At 38.6% G+C, this 20,440-nt stretch overlaps 1 protein-coding gene across 3 annotated transcripts in view; it reads left to right on the top strand.

The window, feature by feature from the left end:
• Nucleotides 1-10,406, top strand: part of rtn4b (reticulon 4b) — a 39,976-nt gene extending 29,570 nt beyond the window's left edge. Inside the window, exons 3-9 of one of the 3 annotated variants that reach the window (XM_052089666.1) lie at nt 181-1,518; nt 5,618-5,825; nt 6,506-6,644; nt 9,290-9,359; nt 9,449-9,495; nt 9,650-9,708; nt 9,803-10,406. In XM_052089666.1, coding sequence (XP_051945626.1) covers nt 181-1,518; nt 5,618-5,825; nt 6,506-6,644; nt 9,290-9,359; nt 9,449-9,495; nt 9,650-9,708; nt 9,803-9,842 — 1,901 coding nt within the window. In that variant the 3' untranslated portion in view covers nt 9,843-10,406. Of the gene's footprint in view, nt 1-180; nt 1,519-2,584; nt 2,886-5,617; nt 5,826-6,505; nt 6,645-9,289; nt 9,360-9,448; nt 9,496-9,649; nt 9,709-9,802 lie in introns of those variants that run through there. The other 2 variants (XM_052089668.1, XM_052089667.1) reach the window with 2 other exon arrangements.
• The last annotated feature ends 10,034 nt before the right edge of the window (nt 10,407-20,440 follow it).

Here is a 20,440-nt window from a genome sequence, read left to right as displayed (position 1 = left end):
AAAAAGTTTAAGTATTCCCTTCATGCCAGATGCCCTATTGTTCATTAGAGCATCACAACCCAAAGAATGAGGAATGTTTAGGTTGAAGATTGTAAATCTTCACAGAATCATCACTGCTCAGACTCAAGTTAACTGAAGGGAATGTGCCATTCTAATACTGCACACGCTTCTGACCCGCAGACCTCAAGCATTCTCCACCCGTATCTTCACAGACCAGCGCTTGTCCTACTATGGATTCATTCAGCAAGGATGCCGCAGGATTTGACCGAAATGTGCTGAACCAGTCAGATGATGACTTAATTTTTGAAATTAAAAAGAGTCCTTTTCAGGCATTTTCACCTGTTAATGATGCCAGCGACAGCCTCGAAGACACAACAGCTGCCAGAAGGTCTGTGGAGGTGTCGGAGAGTCCATCTCCAGACCTGGTTCAGGATGCCTATGATGGAGATGAAGATAAAATGGAGCCCCAGGAAATTCAACAGGATTTCATTTCTGACACAGTAGTTTCCTATTCATATGTGCAGCAACTTGCTTTATCTGACCTTTTTTCAAATGTGAACAAAGAGTCTGACGACCGGCCGATGTCTCTCCCAGATATCCTGAAATCTTCACCGCTTAACCCTGACAAGATGGACTCGGGGTCTTCAGAAGGAAGTCCTGATTTTAGCCCTGTTCACAGAAGTAAGAATGAATCCCCAAATTTCCCAATATCTGTGCCTGCAACCAATCTCTTTGGATTTGACTCCAAGATTTTGCTGCTGAAGGAGATGGCTGAGGAGACGGAGGCAAAAACTGAGGAAAATGCGAAGCTGGAAGTGGAGAAGATTTCAGAGCAAAGTTTTGTTGCCTTTGATCTTGTTAAAGGGACTGATGTGCCTCCAAAAAGTGATGATGAAGGCCTAATGAAGGACAAAGATGATTCTGACATGTCAAGCCAGACTTCTGTTCAAACAGTGGACAAATTTGAATGTCTTAACTTTCCAACCAGAAAGGCTCAAGAATTCTCTGATTCTGAGAGTCCTTCTGCAGATTTGTTCTCTCCAGTGCTTGATGCAGTGGCAAAAAATTCTTCACGTTTCCCCGTAGAGCATGAAAACCGTTGTGTCAAGGAGGAGAATGAAGCCAGTGATGAGGTGTCAGAGCAGGAGGTCTCATCTGAAGAGTTTGAGTTTGTGGAGAGGCCACCACAAGGCACGGCTGATGAGTTGCTGGAAATGCAGGAGAGTTCAGCATTCATGAAGCCATCAGAAATGCTGACAGAGGAAGACTGGTCACCAAAAGTGGATCCTCAGGTTACATATCAAATGCCTGCAGCTCAAGATGCAAACTGTCAAAGCGCAGACCACCTTCTCACTGAGCTGTCAGACAAATCCTCTGCTGGGAGTGGAAAGGCCGGCCTGGAATTGGATTTCCCAGAAATGTCTTCAGCTCCTCTAATCCATTCTCCTGCTGACACAACTGGGGTTGAGAAGAAGGAAGCCAGAGTCAGCAACATATCCAATCTGAGAGCCGCAGCAGGTAAAGTCACCATCGGTATCCATCCATCGTTCTCCATCTTTTCGTCTTTTGTGTTGCATCTTTTCCCCTCATCATTTTTGTGTCTGTCTAATGTTTTTGCATGGCATTGCATGATGCCAACAATTGTATTATTTCGGTCCATTTGCATGATCATGCTTTCATGGATTTGTTCTGTCGGACAAGTCAGATATGAGAAAATGCTGAGAGAAGAGTACATGCCTGAATGAAAGTGAAACACTCCTGTGATAATAGAACCCATGATTTTCTTGTCTTAACATCTCGTCATGGTGAAAATTCACGCAGCATTAATGTGTATTATATATTGTAATGGATTATTTCTTTTGCATTGTAATTATTCTCATTTAATATTCATGTTTGGTCAATGATAGCTATTGATTCGATGATCGAAGCAATTTTTCATTTGTTGTGGTTTTCAGTGATGATACAGGTCTTTTTTGGGCTTGTAGTTCATTTTCAGAGGTTGAAGAATTTACATGAATGTCCTCATTGCACTAGTGGCTCATTGTTAAATCTTATCTGGAGCGCTGTCGTGTGTGTGTGTGTGTGTGTGTGTGTGTGTGTGTGAGAGAGTGCTATGAAGCCATCTGTAGGTCACAGAGCGACAGTATTGACAGAGAACTAAATGACTCATTTGTCTATCTGAAGTGACACTGAACTTTATGCTTCTGGCTCTCAAAGAGCAGTTTGTCAGAAGTGAAATGACCACATTCAGCAGAATACGGTTGTCAGACCTGTTTTTGAGTGGTAAACACTGTACGCTAACACACAGTTTGGTTATTAACAAGACTGACAATGGCATTCTGTAACCAAACGAACACCTTTTCACTTTCAGGCCTTTCGGTTTATTAATATTTGACAGATTAACTCACAGACAGATTAACTTCATTGGACTCATTAAATACTCTTACGTCAATTGTGATGATTGATATTTACTTTAGTCACTGTTGCTACGGTTACAAGTCAGCATTCTAGTGAGAATAGAATAAAATTGACTTTATTTGTTCATGAGGACAGTATTTAAGCTGCTGCTGTAAGGTGTTGTGTGAACAGGACGATTTAAGACTCATTACAGTTTTCATTCCCAAACATTGACTGTGTGAATGTGTCTTGTGAGAGATAGATGAACGCTGCAATTCATACGATACGTGTGTGTGTGTGTGTGTGTGTGTGAAATATGTGAGGAGATGTTGATTTGCTGTCAGTGGAGATTGCAGAGTCCAACAGACTCTCTCCTCCTCCGTCTGTGAACAGTCACTCCACCCGCCTCGTCTCACTTCTGCTTCACATCCACACTGAAAACATGGACGAGAAGGACTGCCAACCCTCTCCACACTGGAAACACAAGGGTAGAGACACACTTTCATACACGCATTCTGACGTGCAGAGTGATTTGAATGTTTATGTTGGTATTAAAGCGCAAATAAATGCTGTTTGACTGTAGCGGAGCGCTTACTGGTGAACGTGAACTTTAGCTGTGATGTAAGATGCTTTTCTGAAGTTTCAGAGTCGGTCTTTGCCCTGGAGGGTGTCAGTGGTTATCGAGTGAATCTGGTCAAAGGTGCTGGGCGCGGTGGGTCAGAAGGAATTGTCGTTTAATCATTTGCTGGATTGTCTTGCAATATTGGGTGATCTAGAAGCAGAAAGTGACTTCCCTCGACTCACACCTCGGATTATTGGAACTTGTGAAAGACAAACTGTGTTTACTTCATTTTGTCTAGTGAAGGGCTTAATGCACATGATTCCAGTCATAATCTCACCCGTGTCTCTGGCGCTGCATTTGTCCTCAGAGTTTATTCCTCTGTTGCAACACATGCATGTGATGTCACCATTGCAGCAGTGAGGTCATTGTGTGAGAAGTCAGGACCATTTAACTTCAACTGAGATAACTGAAAACGACCGGAACACAACCCTGTCAAACCTTCCAGAACACAGAAATCATGATGTTTTGTCCTGAACATGATTTATTCATTGAAATTCATCACTATAATTCATATCATATCATAAACTGAATGTGTAGTGAGACCTGAGACATTCTGTATTTATCAATTTAAAAGAAATGATCATGGTAACCATAGTTTCTGCTAAAATAGCATTGTTACTACAGTAAAACTTTGGTAACTGTTATTAGCCACCACTATCATCATAAAATTACAGAAAACATGGTCTCTAAGTAAGAACAACTGTGACTGTATGGTAGAGCTAATTAAAAAAGCTCAGCTAGTGTTTATAACCTGCACTGCGGTACTGCTTACTTACAGTACTCAAGTTACTCATGATGGAAAGACTTCTGCTTAAAGACAAATGTAAGTGGTGCTGATTACATTTTGTAAGGGATAATGTGCAGTCGGTCGTTTGTTATCGCACAATAAACCTGCAGGTGATCAGGACACCGACATTTGTATTAGCCTGTAGGGGTTTATTTTGCGATAACCAATGGCTGACTGTACATTATCCCACTTATTACACAGCTACTAATCCAATAAATTAATAAATAAACATTTTGTAATTTGAGAAGAAAAAACATCCGGTTTGTGTTGGAGATCTATTGGTGTTTACTTTGTCAAAATGACCGTCTGACTCCTTATTCAGTTTATTACAAGACTACTGGCCAAATAAATGAACAAATGCACATGAACATCAAATTATTTTATTAGCTTGTAGAGATCACACAGTGATCCGTGAAGCAGGAAAGATGATTATTAAAGGAATAGTTCACTCAAAAATGAAAATTCTGTCATCATTTACTCACCCTCATGCTATCTCAGATGTGTATGATGTTCTTTCTTCAGCAGAACTCAAATGAAGATTTTTAGAAGAAGATGAAGCTCTGTCTGGTCTTTACAATGCAAATAATTGGGTGCCAGCACTTTAACGGTCCAAAAGTCAAATTTAGGCTGCATTAAAGTAATCCATGCGAATCCAGTCGATCAATAAATGTCTTCTGAAGCAAATCAATACGTTTGTGTAAAAAGTAAATCAATAAATACAATGTTATTAACTTTTAAAAAGCACTTCCTGCAGCAGTTGACATGTCACGTAGCTGTTGCGTGACGTAAGCACGTCGGTGAGGTCACGTGAGAATTTGGAAGTGCCGCTTGTTTACAACAGAAGACCAAATGTCACGTGAGAGTTCGGCCATTTCAAACATTATCCAGAGCCCTGGACAGAAGCTCCGATATAAAATTAATAACGTTTTAATTATCTACTTTTTTCTTACACAAATGTATCATTTAGCTTCAGAAGACATTCAATGATTGACTGGAATCGTGGATTAATTTTATGCTGCCTAAATATGCCTTTTGGACCGTCAAAGTGCTGGCACCTATTCACTTGCATTGTAAGGACCAGACAGAGCTTCATCTTCTTCTAAAAATCTTCATTTGAGTTCTGGTAAAGATAGAAAGTCATACATACACATCTGGGATGGCATGAGGGTGAGGAAATGATGAGAACATTTTCATTTTTGGGTGAATTATTCCTTTAATACTCGGATGAGCGGTCTGATATGTGGATGTGCGGTTGTTACTGAAAAATATCAGATCACTAGATGGCGCCATTGATCAATCAGACCAATCATCCTGTATTCCAGAGAGCTGTATAATACATTTTCTGATGACAGTGCTGGCTAATAGTTGTTCTGATGGTATTTTGCCAGGATTATTTTCTGTGATGTGTGAATAAAACAGTCGATGAAGTTTTTATAATAATAGTAGAGGAATGGATTCTGTCTGTTTCTTATACTTATTGATAGATATTGCTTAAAAATGACACATTTTTGACACAAGCGTTCTGTTTTGTGTCATTACAAAATGCTGCACATACAAAAGAAATAAAAGTATTGTGCTGGCCAGACTGTTGTCCTTTAGAGTCGATTCATTCACATCCTCTTACATTTTGATATCGGTCAGATTCTGAAAGTGTAAGTCAATCTTAGAGAAGCTCAACAAATTAGTCACATCAACGACAGGAAATGATGACATGACTGTTCCAGAGCAAGTGCATGTTCACTGTGTGTTTCGTCAGTGCCGTTCTTCATGATTGTGTTTGCTGGGATCACTGAAGGGTTGTTGTGTTGCAGTTCTGGAGCTGGTGCGCTGGCGTGACGTGAGGTCGAGTGCTGTGGTGTTCGGCAGCTGTCTCGTGCTCCTCCTGTCTCTCAGCGTGTTCAGCATCATCAGTGTGCTGTCATACCTGTCGCTGGCACTGCTGTCCATCACCACGTCCTTCAGGATCTATAAGGGAGTCCTGCAGGCCATCCAGAAATCTGAGGAAGGACATCCGTTCAAGTGAGTCATCTCAAACACTACAGATCACAGCACAAAAGAGTCTTAACTGGTTATTTCCTGCCATCTCACTGGCAGTCCATCAAAAGATACAGTTGAGGCCATCGCCACCTCTGGAGAACCCTGAACCTCCATACAGTATCATTCCTCAGTCACAAGGGCTTCTATGCCCCCATACTTGGATATCTGTATGTGAAGACATATGGAAATTATTTTAATGTTAAATATATATATATATATATATATATATATATATATATATACATATATATATATATATATATATATATATATATATATACATATTGTCATTATGATTCAAAATGAACAGATCATCTTATAACATTCATATCCAACTGCACTCAATTGATGAACTCTCTAAATATTGTAATATTTTCACAGAAGATCCCTCAGACACCACTGCATTGGCTGTGTCTGGCCCACAACACAGTTTTGTAAAGACTATTTAGACTGTTTAGGATTTTGCTTTCTCTTCTTTTTTTGGAAATTCCCAAAAATGTGCAAATGTGATAAATATCGATATTGAATGATATGAAAAAGAATATCGTGATAATATTTTTTGCCTAGTAAGAAGTTACTTCTATTTTGATATTGTCTGGATATAACCGTTTCTTCAGCGGTCACACTGGTGTGATGAACGATGTGTTTTTGTCATTGTACAGACAGTACCTGGAGCAGGATGTGTCTCTGTCAAACGATCTGGTGCAGAAGTACAGTGACGTGACTCTGAGTCGAATCAACAGTGTAATGAAGGAGCTGCGCCGTCTGTTCCTGGTGGAGGATCTGGTGGACTCTCTTAAGGTACAGTACATGAGCTGATCTTCAGCTATAAATACATCTTACATCACTCACATTTCAAACAAATCAAAGAAACATGGAGCAGAAGTGACAATGCATGAATGGATTCTACTCCAGAAGTTTTTCCCACTGAATGATTGTCCACGGTTGGGAAGCAACAGAACTGTTTGAAAGATAATGAAGAAAAAACAAAGCTAGTATTTCAAGTGTTAACAGATAAGAGGTTGCTAATGGACACCTACAGCTGCACAATGAATCCAAAAATAACCCAGATTACAGAAACAACTGCTGTGATTAACAGAGCTCCCTGCAGGTGTACTCCACCCGTGTATGAGTCGAGCACTGTGGCCAATCAGAGAGGGTTTAATCAGACTTTTGCTAAATGTATTGTAACCATGGTCAAATGTGTTCAATTGAGAGTACGACAGTCTGAATGTCTGCTGAAAGTAAAACTGTAAATGATGGCAGTAAGAGTCGTAAAGAGTGAGATGTGTGATGTTTGATATCTCACATGAACACTTCTCATAAAAGAGTGTCGTATGTAGACTTGCCCTAAACAAAACACGTTTTTTAAAGTCAAATTAGGGGTGGATGATATGACCAAAATCGTATCACAATATCACTCATTTTATATCACGATAACGATATATGTCAAAATATAGTTACATTTGAAATATAAATCTATAAAAAAATCATTTATATATTAAATAACCATACTGTAATGACTATCTTTAATTAAATAATTTATAAATGAATTTTGCATTTTAATCTGGCATATTCCCAGTGGGCCGATGCACTTTGGGGCCGATCTGTGGCAGACTGGGCAGCGGGAGAACCAAGCGGGCCTGTGGATCTGCCACGAAACGTGGCGAATGGGCTGCGATAAGCAAAAATGAGCCACCGCGTTGTGCAGAACGGACCACACTTTGTGGCATAAATTTGAGATTATCACAAAAGAAATCTGCCCTTAAGCCGTTTCCATACAGAAATGTGTTTATCACTAATTCTCCTTCCTGATGTCCCTATTTGTTTTCCTCCTAAGTTTTGGTACAATGGGGAGAGTATTGAGACATTTTGATGAAATTAACAAGCTTACTATCATTTTAATTTGACAAACAAATGCAATCAGAAGATGAGGAATTGCAATCAAAAGCGAACAGTTGCCCTCTGATAGGACTGCAATATTGGTCCTGATGTTGCAGCTATCGCAGGTTGCCACAGACCGGTTCTGACCCTAAAGCAAATCGTCATGGCCCTGTTCCAGCTGGCAACCTGCACCAAATAGTGAGGGGAACTTTCGGTTCCTTTGAATATTTTGTAAAGATAAGGTGTATATATAGGTCTAAAAATATCTATATTTTTTTTTTCGTTTGGTAATTTATTTTAATACAGAGAATTTTCTAAAGTAACGTTGCGTTTTCAGATCGGCTCTATATGTCGTAAAGATCAAAACATAATCACGTACAATAAATTTGCTTTCAATACTGTCGTCATGATAACAGGCTAACGATTGGGGCAAACTCTGTCATGTGACATCACATTCATCGACAAAAAGGGTTTCCAAACCATTTTTTCGTGACATTTGATGCAAGCGCTTTGAGTTAAACAGAAAAATATTATGTCGACATTTGGGACATTTTAGCGATAATGTGCGTTTCCATCAGCTTAATTTGATGCGCTAAAACTTTTTTTCCGCAAAAAATGCTTGGATGGAAATGTAGTTAGTGTTGGTTTGAGTGTCCGGCTCTCTCACCGTTTGAGATGTTTGACTTCCTCCATAGCGCTTTAAGGTCATTAAAACTCAAAACTCAGTAGAATTCAAATGGGTCATGCAAATTTTGAAATGTGTGCCACAATAGAGAAATTGGATTGAGTAATGCAAGTGTTCAGATGCTCTGCATTCCCCTGTCTGTGGAGCACAAACGGTCACATGCACATTCCCTCATGAAGATTGTCATTGAATTCTGTCAGTCTCACGTGAAGCCGCTCCGCCTTTCTCCATTTCTCCAACAGAATGTGTACTGCGTACGTTACGTGAGAGAATGAAGTGCACATTTCTTGCCATGTGGTGGGGATTTTGTGTAAACGCGTTACAGATTTCTACTGGTTTATCACCCCCCAGTAAATGAAATGAATTGTATAGTATCAAGGGAAATAATCAGTATGGCAATGTCGACTCCTGAATAGTTCACGCGAGCTTGACCGCAAAAAAACTCAAACGAGTAGATCAGTCTTTATCGCCATTCCTCTTTTAAAACGTTAAATGTTGTAAACTTGAGTCACGCCTGCGATCTGAATCCTCGTGATGAATAAGCAGCGGAGGTTTGCGATTCGTCTATTGATTTCTCTCTGATTTGATACGAAGAGTCTGTTACACATTATTCTTTACAAGTAATGTAGCATCATACGATGAATTAGACCAGTGTTAAATACACATACGTTTCTTTTTTTATCGATTTTAGCTATTTGTTTTTACAGTCTTGGAAAACCCATCTGACACTATAGAATTGAGTCATTTAAAAGATGATTCATTCAGAATTCACAGTGTTTATCTCTACAGCACATGGCCTCACATTTATCATATCTCTATACATTTGTTAAGGGAAGATTCTGGGTACGTTGATGATGTTCGTGTGTTTCTCCTCTAGTTTGCGTTGCTCTTGTGGATCATCACATATGTTGGTGCCTTGTTTAATGGACTCACTCTTCTCATTCTCGGTAAGATCATTGAGTTCATTGGCTGTTTTATGAACGTCGTTGTGGCTGTGCTGTCATTTTTATAGCCTGAATATCTTCTCATGTTGCAGGTCTGCTTGGAGCCTTCAGCTGCCCAATAATATATGAGAAACATCAGGTATGCTCGGATGAACTGTGTGTAGAAATGTGAATTGCACACGCAAAACCTCAGATCCACTGCTAACGTGAACTAGTCATGGGACGTGGTCATTTTGTGGTACAGTTGTGTTTGTTAAAGGACGACGTGTGTAATGTTGGGTTTGGTCTTGCAGACACAGATTGATCATTACCTGTCCATGGTGAAGAACCTGCTGAAGGATGTCTTGAGGAAGTAAGTTTTCTGCTGATGGAGGAAGTTTCTCCTGACATGTACAAGTGTTGTTTGTGTTGTGACAGTCCAGCTGTGTTTGTCTTTATTTCCTCAGGATTCAAGCTACAGTTCCTGGGATGAAGAAGTCTGAGTGATGGCAGCAGAGCTGCGAAGAGTTTGCTGTCATGTTCTTCCGCTCTGTATATTTCTTCATTCTTTAGCTTGTTCTTATGACCGCACTATTTTGAAGTAGTGCCGGTCGATACTGATCGTGAAACACATATCTGACCTGATGCAGCCAATAAAGAAATCTCACCTTGTTTTTCTTTGAAATACACTATGAATATGTCTACATTTTAATGAGGAAAGTTGTATGTACCATTATTTGCTATTTGTGGTATTTTAGCTCATATGATTTTACTGTTCATACGATTGACTGTAGACTTTTCTTCTTACTCTATCATCTGTACTAGACTAGAGTAGGCATGAAGAGTTCATTTCACCTCTCTGCAGGAACATTTCTGGATGAACACGTTTACACGCAGCTTAACTTAAAAGAAGTTATTCTATTTAAATGTATTTATCTGTGGACCCAAACGATCATCACAGGAGAACAGATCAGTGTTTGTTGTGAATGATGCTCATGCGGTTCTTCTGAACTCTGTGGAATGCATTGTGACATGTAAACGATTACCAATAAAGCTTCTAGATGAATGATATTTTCAGACGTTGCGTGTCCATCATTCAGCACCTACGATGAATTGAATATATTGAAACCTTCAGATGAAAGCCACATTAGATGTTCCTTGATCTCACATGATGTACTCAGCAGATTCTCATCATGTTGGATTGAAAAACTAAAAATGATCAATTGTAACTGCTCCTAGAGCGTGTGTCTGTCTGACAGTGTGGTTACCAGCCAGTGGAAACATCCTAGCCATCACTCAGAGAAGCTTAGCGAACACTTGGTAATGCTCTTTCTGACAATGTGTCTGAAGTTGAAACTTTCAGGCCAGCTTTCTCCAACCAAAGCATCACTGGTGTAAAGCCGCCTTTTCACCGTCTCGACATTCACATACGACTGCCGTGTTTCTCACTAGTGGTGATGTCCTGATGAATTGCCATTTTGTTGGCAATGGATTTTTTAATTTACCTCAGAATTGTCATTTTGTAGAGCAGATTAATTAATTCAATAAAATTCAGGATTAATATTCACTCAGTATATATTATTACTGCATAATGATGTTCTGATTCATATTTGCCGAATTAGTGTTGTTGTTGCTGTTAATTTTCATAATATTAAATATAAAAACAGTAGTAATTATAAATAAAACTGTTAATAAATACTGAGTGAATATTAATCCTGAATTTTATTGAATTAATTAATAAACAACAATAATGTCATTCTGAGGTGAACTTCTGAAAAAATCCATTGCCAGTAAAATGACAATTCATCACGACAGTGGCTTTACTCTGGTCTGGCTGATCAATAAACTCACTCTACATAAAGTACCTGTTTTTCATCATAAACGGACATGAAAGTGCTGAATTTATTAAAATGATGTATACTGCATAATGAAATATATTATTCGCAATTTACATAATTGTAGCTATGCCAATATCAGACATTCATCTGATATTAAGACATTTACTTATTAGGTTGGCTTGACAGAGCCAACCTACTGATCTACTATTTAAACGTAATATTATTATTATTATTAGTGGCGCTAACGCACCCTAGCAACCACCCCCATAGATTCCATTCAAAATGGTTTGGAAGGATCTCTTCAGAACATAATGTCGTAGAGACTTGCAAATTGGCTCTTTTGAGTCAGGTTTTTTAAACAGCCAATAAGAATCACTCTGGTCACTGGTTAGCCACACCCTAGCAACCATTAAAAGCACCCTAGCAACCAGCATTATTGACTTGCAATAAAAATGGCTGAGAGTGATATCTTCGGATCACAATGTCCTAGAGACATGGGAGTTGGCTTGTTTTATGTGAGTGTGCAATCAGTCTTCGTGTATCTACTTGGAAACTACTTAGCCACCCTCTGGCAGCCATTTAGAGCACCCTAGCAACAAAAACCCTTTGGCTTCCATTCAAAATGGCTTAGATGGGTATCTCCGGATCAGAATGTCATAGAGAGTTCATTGTTGACTCATTTGATACAGGCCAGCAAGCCAACTTTTTTTATCACCCTGGCAACTGCCAGGCAACCAGATGGGCTTTCCCTAGCAACCGTATTGCTAATTGTAACTGTACTTCCAGCGGCATCTGTGCCAAACAAATTACCGTCACATTGATAATGAAAGGAAGTTAGGCATATAAAGTATTCAGGTGTCAGCTAAAAAATGAATTTCATCCTCCTAATTTTTTAATGTCTCAATCCTGCCAGTAACCAGCTATTCCAGACTTAATAGCAGCAGCGAGTGAATTTACCACAGCACTACTGGTATAATTACGGGAAGTATGGGTTATACTTATTATACTTAGTATGGGTTATAGTTATTGGTAGTCCCAGTGGTACACGGACCAAGGCAGCCTGAAAGAGTTTGATGGTACCCTGCGGTCAGATGTGTACTGTGCCCAGCTGGTGCGATGGCTAAATGCTCATGGTGATGGCCATTGGTGTCCTAGCTTCTGGAACCACTAGAAGGCCCATCACCCTGGCTCTATACCAGATGATCTACCTCAGCTGCTGCTGCCAGGCCTGCATCATTATCGACTACCGGATACATGGGATGTCTCCTTCAGAATCATTTGGACCTCCATGCAAAGATGTCACTGTACGAAGAGTGAAGAGATACAGGCATAGGATTTCTTTTGCATTGATGGAAACACTTGAATGGCCATCCAGAGGACGAATCCCATACTCATTTCCAGCCTCATCTTCACACTCCTCAACCCCTTAAAGTGTTCAGAGCCCAGGAATCTTGGATTATACAGGGTTTTCCTGGGTCAAAGATGGTTCTGATGGCTGACGTATGCGGGCCACACACGTGAAGTTAGTTTATTACATAATTGCAATGAATTAATATTTAATGTAATGATGTAGTTGCATATCATGCATTTTTGATAATCTCTCAAACATTTTAAACTTGACAGTTTTTGTTTTATTTCAAGATGCTATGGGAAATTAAACTGAATAACACTGTTAAAATGACTGTGAAATTACTGCAACTCTGGTTGCTAGTAAGGTATTGTAAACAACAAGAGGTCATAAATGAACGGGCCCCCCTGGTGATGTAGGGGAGTCACGGAAATAGAGAACGAGGCATTTTTTTAGCTCGGTTTCAATAAATACTTTTATTGCATTGGGGATTACGTTTTTAGTTCTGCAACTTACAGTTTGTTTTTATAGTACAATGACCAATTATGTCACAATGTCAAGAAAAATGTGATTCCTTATGACATGACCCCTAAACCTTAGATAATTAAATGAATCTACAATACCTAGAATCTGTCATTGTCACTGTCATTCATATCCACCTTGACAGAAACTTATTGTTGTGTCGAAAAATCACTTCATATTTAATTCAAAGTAGTAGAACAGGGATACAAACTCATTAGAGATGACACATTTAAGAAAGTCATAGCAGGTGTTCCAGATGTACATTTTCAGATTTGTTTGTTCTATATACAGCTTTTTTGAGGTTTTTAAAGCTTATTTAAGTGTTTAAACTTAAAGTAACTCTTTTAAGTGATTTTGACAGATATTTAGAAAATCAATTTGGGAAAATTATCTTCAGAGAATGTTACTTTAGCTGAAAGGCGAGTAGTTTGTATCCCTGAGAGAGAGAAAAAGAATTCACTCGTGCAGACCACCACCTATGGGTGGATATATGGCCACACTTTATGAAGAAATTGTGAACATTATAAATATTCTGTGTCCATACAACTGGAAGTACAACTTGATTTGTTTACAAGAGAAAGCTGTTCACAGCTTCATTGGTTGTGCTTTCATCTGAACATACCAGCTCACTTACATCACTCGAGATGCAGTGTGAACTGATTCCCCTCATAGACGCACGTTGTAGAGCGACCGGAAGTAAACAATTATGGTGAAAAGGACTTAAATATTGATCTGTTTCTCACCCAAAGTGATTGTATCACTTTAGAAGATATTCATTTAACCACTGGAGTCATATGGATACATTTTAATATGACTGTCTGTGCTTTTGGAGCTTTAAAGAGCTGATCACCATCCACTTGCACTGTATGGACCTAAAGAGTCAAGTCAATTTTATTTGTATAGCGCCTTTCACAACACACATCGTTTCAAAGCAGCTTTACAGAATATCAGCATTAACAGACGATAAAACAAATGTCTATAATGTTGATGAATCATCATTGTGTAATTAGATAAAATACGATTTTTAATAGTGTTTAAAAATAATTAAATAATAATTTTATTAATAACCCCAGTGAGCAAGCTGTAGGCGACTGTGGCAAGGAACACAAAACTCCATAAGATGTTGAATAATGGAGAAAAATAACCTTGGGAGAAACCAGACTCACTGTGGGGGCCAGTTCCCCTCTGACTAACATCATGAATATAATGTAAATATTACATGTGTATAGTTCAAATAATGGTTTAAAATTATTAAACTAAGTAAGTGTTAAGGGTCAGTGTTTAAACATTGATTGTGTTTGAACTGTAAGATTAATGACCACAGGCTTTGAAGTCCATCCTGGATTAACTGCAGAAGTTCACATAGATGAAATTGTCCTTGTTAATTGGCTGATGAAGGCTTTTGTTGGCAATTGTTAGTCTATGCATTCCATTTCAAGATCGTAGTCCATCAATAGACCGAGGTGATGCAGGCAGAGAACAGTGAGGTGCATCGCAGTTCAACCTGGCCGGTAATTTCGGTGAGGTCCATCCTAAATCCAAGGTTCAAACAATGGCATATGAAGTATCCCATGTCTTATGGTTGGAGTTGGCATCAGTTCATCCTCTGAAGTCCATCATAATAGACTGAAGTGATGTTTGGCTGGCACAGGCTGCATTTAGTCATCATTATTCAGCGACACGTAGCAGTGGAATCCAACATGAAGCAGGAATGGAGCTGGATCCAGCCGGTTCTGGTGAGTCAGGGAAACAAAATAAAAATAAAATAATATAAGCATAGATGCCATTGAATTTATTGCAGTTATAAATCATGATCAGTGTTTCTGGTTCCGGCAGACCCAACTAAAGCAGCCTAATTGTGGGTTGGAGGATAAATTAGGTGTATGCCTGGCTAAATAGAGTCTTTAGTCTAGACTTAAACTGAGGGAGTGTGTCTGCATCTTGAACAATGTTAGGGAGACTATTCCATAGTTTAGGAGCCAAATATGAAAAGGATCTACCTCCTTTTGTGGATTTTGATATTCTAGGAACTATTAACAGGCCTGAATTTTGCGATCGTAATGAACGTGATGGAATATAGTGTGGTAGGTCACTTAAGTACTGCAGAGCTAGACCATTCAAAGCTTTGTACGTATTTAACAGAATTTTAAAATGAATACGGAATTTAACAGTTAGCCAATGTAACGATGATAAAATGGGGCTAATATGATCATATTTCTTGGTTCTCGTTAGCACTCTGGCTGCTGCATTTTGAACCAATTGAAGTTTATTTATTGATCTTGCTGGACATCCTCCCAGTAATGCATTACAATAATCTAGACTTAAGGTCATGAACACATGAATTAGTTTTTCGGCATCAGCAAAAAAGAGCATTTGTCATAACTTAGATTTTTAAATTTAAAATTGTATTTAAAATATTTCTTAGGTGGAAGAATGCTGTTCTACAAACATTGGTAATTTGATTTTCAAAGGACAGATTGGTATCAAATATAACACCCAAGTTCTTCACTGCTGAAGATGATGTAACACTACACGCATTGAGAGTCAAATTATATTGTACTGGCATATTTTTAGACATTTTTGGTCCAATAATTAGAACCTCTATTTTGCTGGTATTGATTAGAAGGAAATTTTTGGCCATCCAATCTTTTATTTCATTGATACGCTCTTCTAATTTGGAGAATTGTGAAATCTCATCAGGTTTTGAAGAAATTTAAAGTTGTGTATCGTCAGCATAGCAGTGGAAACTTATTCCACGATTCCTGATAATATCTCCCAGGGGAAGCATATACATGGAGAAAAGCAGAGGCCCTAAAACTGATCCCTGTGGCATTCCATATTTTACTTTTGTTTGATTTGACAATTCCTCATTTACATAGACAAAGAGGTAGCTGTCTGATAAATATGACCTAAACCATGCTAATGCAACTCCGCAAATGCCAACATAACTCTTCAGCCTATTCAAGAGAGTGTCGTGATCTATTGTGTTGAAGGCAGCACTAAGATCTAAAAGAACTAGAAGAGAAATTCAACCGTGATCATAAAATGAGTTTGTATCGTAGACCTTATGCCAAACTGAGTGACGTTCACAGTGCCGTCATTAACATTTAACCTCACTGCAAAAATACATCTAATATAAAATCAATATTTATTCACCTAGTACAATAGTAGTAAGTTATCTCTCCCTCCTGTCCCTGCCCCTCACCTTTTTTGGGAATGTGCCCACGCAGTAGTATTTTGGAGATTTTTTTTATATATTATTTAAATACTTTTTGTACCTCCAACAACTCCAAAGCATTGAAAAGCATTGAATTATGTAATGAATATAATGTCTTGGCATTATTGTCAAATATATCTGTAGTATTGTGTACTATGTGGCTTGTTTCTAAAAACAATATATATATATATATATATATATATATATCAGCCGCAGGTGTACATTGATGGGTCCTTAAACAAGCCCTCATAATAAATCTCCAGCTGATTGATAAATTCACTTGTGTAATGATTGCTGTGAACTGTATGCCAATGATTGACTTATGATCAAAGTAGTATGTATTATGTACTTTGTGACAAAAAATGATTTATGGCCCTGATTTATGGTTTAATTGCTGTACATTTGACCTTTCCCTCCGCCCCCCTCCCCTCCCTCCGGCAGTTGTAGGCTACATGCTGTGATATGGCGTGTCTGTTCTGATACCCCCATCGGTGTATTTAAAAGAGTAGAAAGATTACTAATCTTTAATGGAAAACTGAGATGACAAAAAAAGTAGTATTACGTTTAAAATGTGTTTAAATGATGTCTTTATTGGGGTTTAATGCTTGGTGAAAAACTGTTTTGTTTTTTTAAACTTTTGACAAAGAGAAGAAAATGTGTTTTTAAACATTACGTTGTCTAAAACATCTCTAGCAATGTCGCTTTAAAGATGCTGAACAAAAACATAAAATGTATTTAAAAATTGTATTTCAACAAAGAGCATTTTAAATAGCATAAATTGTAAAATGCAGCACAACATCTACCGTTTAAAATCCTTTCATGAACTCATTCAGCGATAAGTGATGTAAGTAAGACGATGTTTAACATTAACCTAGCAAACAGGATACATTTTCTAAAAACATAATATATAATTTTAACTATATAAGACAGAAATCTTACACGACTCCGTTTAAAGTCCTTTCACGATCTCGTCCAAAATGACAATGGCGTAAGATCAGTTGACAAGCCCCTCCGCGGGGTGGGGCTTAACTCCTCCTAATCTTAGGAAGTGTTTTAAAGTATTATTTAAAGGTTTAAATGGATTTAACTGAAAACTTTGACATTTTGTTTTAAAACAAAAACGTATCAAGTTGGCAAATACAACAAAGGCACTCTAAAATTATAAAAACTTCAACAACATTCACTAGAAAATACAGTATTTTGGTAAACAGGTTTATTTTATATAGAATTCTGACGAAATATCTTTAATACAAAAGTTTGTTACATTTTTTTATTTTTTTATTTTTTAACCATGAGATTCTAAAACAGTGGATATTGAATGATATTAGTTTATTTTTCTCAAACAGACGATACTGGCAGAGCAAACTCATTTAGACGGACACTTTATTAACAAGGGTTAGGCTATTTATTTTTACCAGAGACTAAAACGTATTTTAAACCAAATGTTCAGATTGGCAAACACAATATTGCCGTTGAAATAGTATGCATTATAAATTGTAGCTTTAACACGTGTTGTATTGCATTTTTCCAATCAAAATTATTTCAGGAGTGCATCCAAATTGATAACGCGTTTTTTGATCCAGCCTTTAAGGCGCTGAGCAGCGGGGGTCTCGCTTTCATGCGGCGGGGTAATTCATTTTATGATTCAGACATAAAGGCGACGATCGACAGATGTTTTGTGGCGGGCATGTGTAGTGATAATACACGCCAAGATTTCGAAGTGTCAATTTAAAGCTTTGATCTCTTAATATTTCACAACTGGGGTTTTGGTATAGTCTATCCACAGTCCTTTTAAATGATTCAGGCACAGATTAAACTATCAAACGTCCCAATGTTGCATTATTCAGTTCTAAAAGAGATTTTAACTAAACATATTAATATTGTAAATTAATGGGTCCTTTCTTCACGCAGCAACCGCCTACTAAAAACAAGCTAATAGGCCTACATTCAATAATATTATAATAAAAACAGCCGCTGAGTTAAATCACTAGACAGAAAGATGTGCGGTCGTTTAAATGTATGGAAAACAAAATGAGATCAATTGTTGTCTAAGGAAAGTGTATTTTTCTGTTGAGAATTATATAAAAGAGACATGAATAAAATGTGTTTTAAATTTTTTACGTCATTTTGAGTTTGTCGTGATGCTTCATGAACCCAGATTTAAACAGAAGATGGTGCCAGATAGCTGTGGTGTGATTGTGAACCTTGTGACAAAAAAATTATTTATTGCCTTTGCTTTATGACTTAATTGGTGTGCATTTGAACTTTTAATTCCTGCCCCCTTACCCTCAACACAAGAAATCGTTAACTCAGTGTTTTGTTCAGCATATCGGGTAATAAACATCCGTTCGTCTACTAAAATAAATAAAAATAATCAATAATAGTCTAATTAAAAACAACTAGTGAGTTAAATCCAAGCCAGAAAGCCTTGCATTCGTTATATGGAAAGCAAAATGAGATCAATTGTTGTCTAGTCTAAGGGATGTGTATTTTTCTGTTGAGAATTATATAAAAGAGACATGAATAAAATGTGTTTTAAACTTTTATACGTCATTTTGAGTTTGTCGCGGAGCATCATGAACCCAGATTTAAAGAGAAGATGGCGTCAGATAGCTGTGGTGTGATTGTGAACTCATGACACGACATGTAATTTGATGGTCAGGGTGAGTGAGGGGATCCCAGCGTGGGAGATGTGTGAGGAAACTGAGTTAGGGTCGCCGTTATTTTAGCGTCACCGGAATCTCCGAAAAGAACACATCACGACTAATGTTATAATGATACCTGCTGTAATAGGGCTATTGTGCATGACAGTGCACTTTATTGGTATCAGAATCCGCCATAGGACATGGACTGATTATTATCCTGGTGTGACTTTGCGGCCGCTGGAATCACCGGCGCCTGCACTTCATACATAGGGAGGGGTCTTGCCGACCCAGGACAAGGGAAGTGTTTTAAATTATTATATGTAACATTGTATGGATGTATTGTCTGTCTCTGTCCCCAGTGCGGGAACTGTATTGGGAAAGGGATCAGAGGAGGGGGAGGGTCAAGTCAAGTCAAGTCAAGTGGTTTTTATTATCGTTTCAACCATATACAGTTAGTACAGTACACAGCAAAACGCGACAACGTTCCTCCAGGACCATGGTGCTACATAAAAACAACAAAGGACCAACACAGAACCACATGAGATTACACAACAAAATAAAATACCTATATAAACTACCTATGTATACCTATATAAAGTGCACGTGCAAACATGTGCAAAAAGTACAGGACAGTACAACAAATTTCTGACAATGAACAGGACAATAGACAGTGCAGCGCTGACCAGTACACAGTAGTGCAAAAAGATGACAGTTTCTAAAAACGTAAACATAACATACTATGAGATAGTGTTCTATGCACACAGCAGTTATTGAGGTAGCAGACAGTTATAAAGTGACAGTAATTAAAGTGCAACTCAGGACACGTGTGTGTGTGTGTGTCAAACCAGTCTCTGAGTATTGAGGAGTCTGATGGCTTGGGGGGAAGAAGCTGTTACACAGTCTGGCCGTGAGGGCCCGAATGCTTCGGTACCTCTCGCCAGACGGGAGGAGGGTAAAGAGTTTGTGTGAGGGGTGTGTGGGGTCCTCCACAATGCTGGTTGCTTTGCGGATACAGTGTTTTTTGTAAATGTCTTTGATGGAGGGAAGAGAGACCCCCGATGATCTTCTCAGCTGTCCTCACTATCCTCTGCAGGGCTTTGCGGTCCGAAACGGTGCAAGTCCCAAACCAGGCAGTGATGCAGCTGCTCGGGATGCTCTCAATAGTCCCTCTATAGAATGTAGTGAGGATGGGGGTTGGGAGATGTGCTTTCCTCAGCCTTCGAAGAAAGTAGAGACGCTGCTGGGCTTTCTTGGTGATAGAGCTGGTGTTGAGGGACCAGGTGAGGTTCTCCGCCAAGTGAACACCAAGGAATTTGGTGCTTTTGACGATCTCCACAGAGGAGCCATCGATGTTCAGCGGAGTGTGTTCACCTTGTGCTCTCCTAAAGTCAACAACCATCTCTTTTGTTTTGTCGACATTCAGGGACAGGTTGTTGGCTCTACACCAGTTCGTCAGCCGCTGCACCTCCTCTCTGTATGCTGACTCATCGTTCTTGCTGATGAGACCCACCACGGTCGTGTCATCGGCGAACTTG

Source organism: Xyrauchen texanus, chromosome 24 (genome assembly GCF_025860055.1).
Source record: "Xyrauchen texanus isolate HMW12.3.18 chromosome 24, RBS_HiC_50CHRs, whole genome shotgun sequence".
Classification (NCBI taxonomy): domain Eukaryota; kingdom Metazoa; phylum Chordata; class Actinopteri; order Cypriniformes; family Catostomidae; genus Xyrauchen; species Xyrauchen texanus.
This window is presented reverse-complemented; position numbering and strand designations above follow the sequence as displayed.